Source organism: Procambarus clarkii, chromosome 61 (genome assembly GCF_040958095.1).
Source record: "Procambarus clarkii isolate CNS0578487 chromosome 61, FALCON_Pclarkii_2.0, whole genome shotgun sequence".
Classification (NCBI taxonomy): domain Eukaryota; kingdom Metazoa; phylum Arthropoda; class Malacostraca; order Decapoda; family Cambaridae; genus Procambarus; species Procambarus clarkii.
Window position 1 is genome coordinate 28324081 of NC_091210.1, and position 10155 is coordinate 28334235.

General features: G+C 44.5%; 1 protein-coding gene and 1 long non-coding RNA gene across 2 annotated transcripts; one reads left to right on the top strand and one right to left on the bottom strand.

The window, feature by feature from the left end:
• Positions 1–3794: 3794 nt before the first annotated feature.
• On the bottom strand, positions 3795–4735 carry LOC138354049 (uncharacterized). The gene is made up of 3 exons (XR_011223405.1): positions 4485–4735; positions 4257–4383; positions 3795–3873 (listed from the first exon to the last, which is right to left on the bottom strand). It is a non-coding gene; the product is annotated as an uncharacterized lncRNA (long non-coding RNA).
• A 4590-nt stretch (positions 4736–9325) lies between these two features.
• On the top strand, positions 9326–9934 carry LOC138354183 (calphotin-like). The gene has a single exon (XM_069308077.1). It carries the CDS (start codon positions 9326–9328, stop codon positions 9932–9934), a length of 609 nt encoding a protein of 202 aa, XP_069164178.1.
• The last annotated feature ends 221 nt before the right edge of the window (positions 9935–10155 follow it).

Below are 10155 nucleotides of genomic sequence, written 5' to 3' on the forward strand. Positions count from 1 at the left end.
CTGGATACCACTGTTTCCTGTTACCTCAGGCCTTTTTGCTGTTCTGGCTGACTCGTCCGCAATCTTGAGATGATCGTCGTTCCAACCTGTCACCAAGTCGTTGGCTAGTATTACGTCAATCCCAGCTATAGGCAGGGTATCAACTACTGCCAACGCACATGTGCCGCTGAAGTAAGGCAAGTCTAGATGTACCGGCACTAAAGGGGGCAACGTACTGCGTCATAGGAAACCCAACCAGGACAACCTTTTGTCTCCCATCTACACTCACTCCCTCGGGTAACGAGTCTCTCACGGTCAGGGACTGGGCTGCTCCACTATCTCTGAGCACTACAACTGATCTACCAGTATGATCACTCGTTACATACCTGCCTGAAGTGTGAGGGGCAAACAATCCTAGTCCTTCCTGACTAATCAGAGACTGGGTTCCTACTGGTGGTGTCACACAGCCCATCAGCATCACCTCCCTACGTGGACCGCTACCTCTTCTGCCTCGGCACATAGCAGCAACGTGTCCTTTCTGCCCACAAGTCCAACATACTACATTCCTCCTTGGACTACGGTGTTTCGGACTGCTAGGACTAATCCTTCGGGGACTACTTGAGGGTGTCTTCATAGCGCTTTGTGGGACGGGTCTTTTCTTCTTGACGAGGTCTGCCAAACAGACGTGGGTAACTCCTAGGGACATACCTAGTGGAAGACCTATGCGTCAAGATGTATTCTTCAGCCATAGTGGCTGCTGCACTTAAGGTCTCTACCTGTTGCTCTTCTAGGTATGTCTTCAGATCCCCAGACAGACATTCCTTAAAATCCTCCAACAAAACGAGCTGTTCGAGTTCTTCTTTTGTCTTCACCTTCCGAGAGGCACACCACTCCTGGAAAAGCCGTTCCTTGATGGCCGCGAACTCGGTGAACGTGTGCTCCAAGGTCTTTTTCAGGTTCCTGAATTTCTGCCTGTAAGCCTCGGGCACCAACTGATAAGCCATGAGCACTACCTTCACCTTGTCATAATCATAGGAGTCATCAAGGGACAACGTGGAGTAGGCGACTTGGGCCTTCCCAGTCAAGACGGACTGTATCATGATGGCCCAATTCTCCTTTGGCCATTCCAAAGAGGCTGCAACCTTCTCGAAAGCAGCGAAGAACTTCGAAACTTCTTTGTTGAATTTCGGGACCATTTTGATATTCCTTACCGGATCGAAACCACTCGTTTCCGTTGTTTTCCTCCGACCACCTAATCGCAATACTTCTAACTCGTGTCTTCTTTCCTTTTCCTCTCTGTCTCGTCGTTCTTGCCTTTCTTTTTCCCTTTCTTCTCTTTCTCGCTCTTCTCGTTCTCTTTTCTTTCTTCCCTCTCTCGCTCTTCTTTCCTCTCTTCTAATTCTAAACGCCTTTATTTCCATTTCTTTATCTTTCAATTCTCGTTCTATTTCTAATTTCTTCCATTCTATCTCACGATTTATTTCTAAGGCACGCATTTTGACAGTTAGAAAGCTTATATTCAGCTCACCTGCATCACTTTCAATGTCACTACCTTTATCTTCCTTTTCAGTGGAAGCTACCTCCTCACTTTCCTTTGTACTCTGTGCCTTGCTTTCCTGTTTTTCCCCGGCATTCAAATGTTTGTGGACCTTTGACAAGATCTCTACACGGGAATCACTTGCACGTATTTTTATCTCCAGATATGCGCTCACTAGCACCAGTTCTTGTTTTCCCAGATATTTCAATCTGGCAAGACAGTCCTACTTGTTCAGAAAGTCCTGAACATCGTCCAGATCTTCAAGGGTCAATTTTTCCGCCATTGTCACTTAAGTGGAGTACGAACACTCAACATGTCGCCTCACTTGAGCACTAAACACCGAGCACTGTACTACGCCAATACTGCACTTTATCGCACCTAACACCTCGCTTGCCAATATTGCACGTAATCACACCGAGCACCACACTCTCCAATATTGCACTAAATCACACTGAGCACCGCACTCTCCAATATTGCACTAAATCACAGCGAGCACCGCACTCGTCAATATTGCACTTAATCACACCGCACTGAACGGGACGTATAACGTCCTAATAAGTACCAACAGGGGAATTATTTACAGGGGATTGCACTACGTCACCACCCCTGTCAAACATACTTGACAAGGGGTCGGATCCTGCAGGGGATGCCAATTATGTTACAGCCCTACTGGGACGCAACCGGGTTCTTCGCTGACGGTAGTAGAGTTTGGGAATCCGGCCCCAAGTTAGTAGAGGCTTTCAAGGGGTGTGTTCCGTAATGCAAGTAAAACTAAAGGGGAAGGGATACAAATATTCCAATTTTCCAATATATATTTCCACCACCGTAATTGAAAGTCATAAAAGGGAATTATTACTACACAATGTACAATGAGGTCTCCCTCTCTGAAGACGCTCAACACTAGGTGATGCTTCTTTTATGTTATGGCCCTACTGGGATGCAACTGGGTTTTTCTCTGATCGTTGTAGAGTTTTGGAATCCGGCCCCAAGTTAGTAGAGGCTTTCAAGGGGTGTGTTCCGTAACGCAAGTAAAACTAAAGGGGGCGGGATACAAGTATTCAAATTTTTCGATATATATTTCCATCACAGTAATTGAAAGTCATAAAAGGGAATTATTACTACTCAATGTACAATGAGGTCTCTCTCTCTGAAGACGCTCAGCACTCGGCGATACTTCTTCTAGGTAGCCCTGGTCTCGGCTTCCGTGGCTCACGATGAATCCACGATAACTCTACGACGAATCTACCCTGGCCACAGGCCAGCCAAATCACAGTCCCACTGGGTGCTTTGTCGTGGAGGCCTTCAACCACAATCCAGCCTGTAGCTGGCAGGTACCGATCAGCTCCGCTGTATAGGCCACTCCACGACCGATACTTAGGGTTGTGAGCCCTAGCCAGGAACCTCGTGTGACTTGCTGGTCACTCTCCTCATACAGCACCACAGTGGCTAGTCTCTTCCACCAGCCAACCCCGGATAAGGCGATTCCCGACACTGCTACGCCTTAGGCAGGCTATTACTCTCAACAGAGTTCGTCCAGGGGTGGCTCACAGCTTCTTCAAAGCAGACTGGTGAGGAGACCTTTACTGCCTTGGGTAGACTGGTCCATCGTCCAACACAGCAGTCCCAGGTCGACTCTGCAATCAGACACGTCATTAATACTGGGAAGCTTCACTCACAAGCTTAGACAGAAACGTCCACCTCTTCACTCCATAGATGACGTTCACTGTCTAAGCACTACCTCACCAGAGGTCAGCAGTGGCTACGTCACGAGTCGACTAGGACAGGAATCCAGCACCTGTTGCCGGCATATCCTGTCACCTCTAGATGGCGTCGTCCATTTGGAGTGGGTTTCGGGAGCGGACTCACAGATGGCGTTGTCGTCACTGCTCCGTGCTCCGAATCTGGACTCGGGTCCGTAACACCTATCCTTTCCCTAATCTTTGTTCGATATAACTGAAAAAAAAACTTTAGGATTTCTCTTTGCTTGGACTGCTATGCGAACTTCATAGTTTCTTATTGCCCTCCTTATCTCTTTTTTAACGTTTCTAACCAGTTGGACGATTTCTAATTCTAAACTGACTTCCCCAATCCTAATCCTGTTGTACCAAGCTCTCTATCTACTTACAAGGTTCTTCAACATCTGGTTCTTGGATGATGGTACTCTACCTGGTTCCCAAGACTCCCTCCTGGAGGACATCAGAATAATCGAGGAGCAAGGTGCAATTTTTGGCCTCACCCTGAGCCCTTTTAAGGTGGCATATTACGGGTTTCGTAAAAATTGTTCAATTTGTTTATAAATTTATTTATGAAATGGTTATAGAAAGAGCTGCAACTGGTCCAAGTTTCAGCATCACACCCTAAACAGAAAAGGAGAAAAAAAATACAAAACGTATTATGCAACGAATTTTCAACATTTTCAAATAATTTCAGGGAACACATGTGTCAACAAAAATATTTCTATAACAATCAGATATTAAATTTAGCACATAATAAAGGATTCTATTGAGCAGTTTTATCAAAAAAAGTGTTTAGTGCAATAACATAATTATTCAAAGTTACCCTTCCAAAAATATGCAATATTTGATATTTATAAATTTTTATAAAATCAACAAATGGACTTTGGACTAAAATGTCTCAATAGGTTTGTAGAAGCACAAACTCTACATATAAGGTGTAATTTGCATGTAAATTGATTAATAAATGAAAGCTGAGAAACACCTTGAAGTTGTAAATTACTTACCTGAGTAAAATAAGATCAAAGTTCGGCCACCTGTAGTCGAGTGTGTCATCGACCGATTTCGTTCATAATTGGCACCCTTGCAGATAGGCATCCATTGAGCAAGGTGTGCAAGTTCCATGCACATCCCCTGATAACAAACGAAAAAAAAAAATAGAAAAAAAAAAATATATATATACATATATATATCCTGCACATACATATTACCAGACTTCGACTTGTATGACTTACACCAGATGTAGACGGCACTGCCACACCAGCCACAGCAGTAGATGTAGATGGCACTGCCACACCAGATGTAGATGGCACTGCCACACCAGATGTAGATGGCACTGCCACACCAGATGTAGACGGCACTGCCACACCAGCCACAGCAGTAGATGTAGATGGCACTGCCACACCAGATGTAGATGGCACTGTCGTGGCCGGTCCATACACATAGAGGGGTTGAGGATGTGTGAGGAGGGTCGAAGCGGGGTGTGGCTGCTATGTCATGCCTATCACAGCTGAGGCAGGGAGGGCTTCACTTGATAATAACCTCCCTTGTGCTACAGCGTCTCTCCTTTCCAGCCAACGACGGCGACCGCGTGTCAAATTGGCTACTCTTGCATTCAGACCCTTCCGTTTATAGGTCATTGTGCGCTAGACGCTACAAAAGCGAGATTCCAGGAGCAAAAATGGAGCGCGCATCAACACCCTCCACTCTCAACAGGACACAACATGTGACTGGTAGCTGGTTGTCTCACATACCCGCACTAGGAGACGGTTGCCATTGAGTGTATATTTGTTGTCATATATACAGAGTTATTTCCGACGTTATTACGAAAAAATTGACGTTTAGAACGTATGACACAATACTCTTGGCGCGCCACAGCCGCGGGGCACCGGATTCTGCACAATTACGCATGGAAATGTACCATAAATACTTTAATTTATATCATAACATTCTCGGGTTTGCACCAAAGTGTTGCCAGAACGTTGTAGTATTTTTATAAATTTTTCAAAAAGATTCGATTTTTCCGAATTTTTGCGATGATAAGCCCCCTTAAGTGCGAAGTAATATGTTCCAACCGGCCATCATAGAGAGAATAGAGGGTCTTCTGCCAAATATCCATATAACTGAACCTGAAAACAAAACACTCCTAAGAGCCCCCCCCCCCCTGGGGTAGAAAACCATCGATGAGGCCCTTGATTAGAAAATTGCTGACCTTGAAAGGATGGATGGGAAGATTGAGGATAGTGATGCTCATGATGCATTTACCTCATCACCAGATGCCTGACCCTCCCCAGGTTAACCTACTTTCTGAGGTGTTCACCATTCTACAGTAGCCAAAAACTAGGTTAATATGGTCTCTTACTGAAATGGATGCTAGAAAAAGCCCTCAACCTCTCTCTCAATTACTTAGAGTGGAAACAAGCCTCTTTCCCCATAAGTCATGGGGTGGGGGGGGGTGCTCGGAGTGCGAACTGCAACGCAAACCGCTGTACTAGTCTTCCTGTCCTCCTCCTCGGCATCCGATAATTTTGTGAAGGAAATGCTACCTGCTACTTAGGTCAGCTGGCAGGTGTACTCGATCCCAATTTAATACACTGCCACCAAGGGAGGCCTCTCGTGCAGGCTAGTCACTTTAACCACCACCATCAAAAGCCCACAAGCAATCCAGCTGGGGTGTATACAGAGACACTGGATCATTGTAGACATTGCACCCAGGCACTGCAGAGTGCCTGGGTGCTGCAACAACACAACAAGACATTGCTCGCCTCACAGCAGTAGCAGCCCCACATGCAGGTGACTTCTTGTTGGCAACAAGAAGGCATTGCATTGTAGCACCATGAGGCATTGATAGCGAGGCAACTCCTCTTGTTTCAACATGTACGTCTTGTCCAAACTTGACAAGCAACTGTGACACTACTGCTAGACTTAACACACGCATTGCTGTTTTTTTGTCACTAAATACACGTTGAAACTTTTCAGCACAGTTGCATCCACATAGTGAAAAAAACATTTTCTTTGTCCACTTGACACTTTTCCGCACATATTCCACAGCACCAATCATCATGCCACATTTGTCAACCAATCGCTTATTTACATTATAGTTCAAGCTACAGTTTGATGTATACAATTTTCGTTTTGGTGTATGGTAACCTTGCCACTGTCAACCATGTCGCAAGTGAGACCAGTCGTCAGCATGTTCACTTCACGTGTGTTTTTCCACCTCACTGCTAAAATTCTGTCACTTTTTCTTAGCTGACACTCACCTACTGCAACAGTTTGATCAAACACAGGCATTTCTCGCCTTCGTAACTTGACTGTGTCACAAAATTCAGTATTATGATCTAGTAGGAACCTTGTCAGAAAGGCACTGGTATAATAATTGTCTGCATATATAATGTGCCCCTTGTTCAGTAGTGGAGCCATCAGCGTCTTTACCACACTGCCTGGAAATCTCAAGTGGAGCGTTACTGGGAATGTCTACATCTGTGCAAGCATAAAGTATCATATCTGTTACCATGCCTGTTTCACAATCACACACAACAAAGAATATGAGTTTAAATCGGCAATGTTTAGAAAGAATATACTGCCTGAAGGCCAGACGGCCCTTGAAGAGTACAGGCCATTCGTAAATCACTACCTGCTGGCCTGGTACACAGAAATCTTTGTACTTTCCCTTCAAATCACTGAACACGTGTCTCACTATCTGCAGTCTACAGTTTGCAATATCATTATTACTATTTTCAAAATGCAGACACTTGGGAATTAGCAGAATCCTGCCACGTGACATATACCTGCCGAGAACTGAGGATGGAACAAAACTGTCTTTGTTCCAATAATTCTGTATGACATGTTTTCTTAATGTTTCATCATCATGTATAGGGCAAGAAAAACATACAATTATGCTACAGTTGAAACTTTCCAACGCTGCAAGTGAGAATGAGCTGACATTCTCTCCTTTAAAGTGAGTTTTGCCACGTATCTATTCGTATCCAGAATTATGTGTGTATCACTAACATCTCATCCAAATTTGCTGTAAAATAGTCCATTTTGGATATATCTTCACCAGTTTAGGGAAAAGGTCAGTAACACCTATATCTGTAGCATCAAATGTTGGTATTTGTGGAACAAAATTGCTACTATCATTCCACTGGCGTACAGTAGTGCTGCTTGAGGCGTTGACTCCACCATCACCAATTATTACTTAACCTATACCTATTATAGGTATAGGTTAAGTAATAATTGTAATTGCGAAGCAATAAGATGCTTATCTTAACATACTAAAAGGTTAGGTAAGGTCGGTGTTTTCTATGAAGCTTTTCAAGGTAAAGTAGTATGTTTAGTATGTCACATATGCACGTATTAAATAAGTCAATATTGACTGTAAGAAAGTGCGAGAACGAATTGGTTTGATATAAAATGTGAAGTTTGTTTTGGGGCATCATATGATTTTTGTAATGTGTGACACCATAGGTTCAGTTTTATATATTCAATATAGGATGTCGTGCGAAATGTTTTAATCGTGGAGTATTACGTTATGCCATAAGTATGTTATGTTGCATTCTGTGGAAAAATTTCCCGACCTAGTTCAATTTAATTTATATATCATTTAATTAATTAAATATACACCAGATAAAGATACTTTTCGTTGCTGTGTATAATTTACCAAATAAAATTAAGTTAGTTTTATCCAAAACAGAAAGAATCGTATTTAATTCCTCCATTCACTATGGAGAAAACGTGATGGCTGCGTCACGAACTAACAGAACACCAAACGTATTTATGTCTGTACTTACAACTTAATACATACAGTCTGATGACTGTTTACAAAATAAATTATGAGATTAAAATAAAACTAAAAATAATTTAAATATAGAAAATTTAAATACCTCTCCTTCCGGGAGATCAGATCACGATCACATCACAGATCACGATCTCTCTCGCACCTAGCGCTGCAGGGTGGGTAAATAATTGGCAGAATACTTGCGTCTCTCTAGATGGTCAGACCCCACTCCTAACTTGGTGTTTTATGCCGGGTAGAGACGGGCGGTCATCTCCAGTGACATGTCTTTGAGAGAGAGACCCATCGGCTACCAGGAAGTTCACCATGGGCCACAAACGCTACAGGATCCGGAGAACGCTCCTTGATGAGCACCCGTTCTCCAAGACATCCCTCCTGAAGCTATTTAAAGAAGTTGCGGGAGTGACACCTAACGACATAAGGCAGGAAGGCACGGACATCCTCTGCTACTTTTATAGTGATGAGGAAGTTGACAAAGTTCTGTTCTACACCTGCACTTTTCTCAGACATCACCTCCGTCTCAATTTCCCACGTCAGTACCTGGCTGCACGCTCTGTCATTGTTCACGATCTCAGCCAATGGATCGCTGATCAAGATCTAGCAGATGAAAGCGCATTCATGACCGACTTCACTGAATCCAACCCGGGCTTACAGCTCCATAAAGCTAACTTCTTCAACAGATATTGCTCCTTGAAGCATACCTTCCAGACCATTGATTCGGCTACTCTGGCTACCAGAAATGGTATTTACAACTTCGGTATTCACATTCCTCCATTCCGTGTGAAGATGGAACGTTTCCACATGGTCAACCAGTGCCTCCGGTGCTACGAGTACACCCACTCGACCAGCAAATGTAACCAGAGTATTTAGAAGTATAGCCTCTGTTCACCTGATCACCATTATTCTATCAGCACGTCAGAGACACTATGCTGTTTGCTTTGCAAAGGCGATCATCCTGCATTCTCCATTCGTTGTTCTCATAGACCAGAAGTCATCCATAACATGGAAAAAAACACATCTTCTACCGGAACCACCACCCCTGGAGCAACCAACCAATCAGCGTCCACCTCAACATCAGGTTTCAACGTCCAAGCCGCCATTTTCCCGGTGATTCCAGGAGGACGACCCACTTCTACTGCTACTGCTACTGCCACTACCAGCTAATGGGGGCCCAGCTCCCAACCAACCAGCCACACATCGAGCCAGCCATTGCCGCCTCCACCCCATCCCGGCCAACCACTGTCTAGCACAGTAAAAGCTTTGATATCGACGGCCAGAATGACTGCTGGCACTAACCCCAGAGAATTTGTGAGACTCCTGAAAATTCTCTACAAAGCGAACAGTCTCCCTACCTTCATTGTTCCTGAAGACGTCTACAACACTCCGGGTTCAACTCCAGCAATTGACCCTGTGGAGGATGCCGACTCTACATCCGACGACGATTCCGCCACTACAATGCAGACTTCAGATCCTGTTGTAGTACCTTCAGCTCGCAAGAGTCTGCCTCCTGAGACCCCCACTTCTACTACAATTCCAGTTACTAACCGTGACATCACTGTGAACGCGGCCACGCTTTTAGTCTTACTGTCAGCTCCTGCTCCACATGTTTCTCCGGCTGTTGCTAACCCTTCACCCGTCCCTGTGGTGAATTCAGCTTCAATGTACCCTGGGTGTGACCCTGTAGAGGGTCTATACTATGAAGTCCCCTCTGCTGCAGTACCGATTGCTGCTACTCAACCTTCAAGAACTCAACCTTCGAGAACACTACCTTCACGATCTACCACCTCTGCTCTTCACTCATCTGATGAATCGCATGAGGACGTGTCTGTTGGAACGCCATCTCCTCCTTCACGGATTTGTCACTACTCAGCTGCCGATTTCCTTTAAGACACCGAACCAACAACATCCAACGATAGCACCATAAGGCCAGCACCAAGTCAGACTACCACGACCAAGACCGACAAGTCCAAGAAGAAGACCAAAGATCAGAGTTTGATGAAATTGTCAAGAAAAAAGAAGACCAATAACGAAATGATTTAACATCAACATCTGTAATCAACCCTCAACTGCCAGCTGCTTTAAAGAACACCGCGACGAGAAGCCCTGCC

Bases quoted from the DNA above. Each gene is read 5' to 3' on its own strand.
- LOC138354183 (XM_069308077.1), top strand. From the start codon at position 9,326: ATGACTGCTGGCACTAACCCCAGAGAATTTGTGAGACTCCTGAAAATT.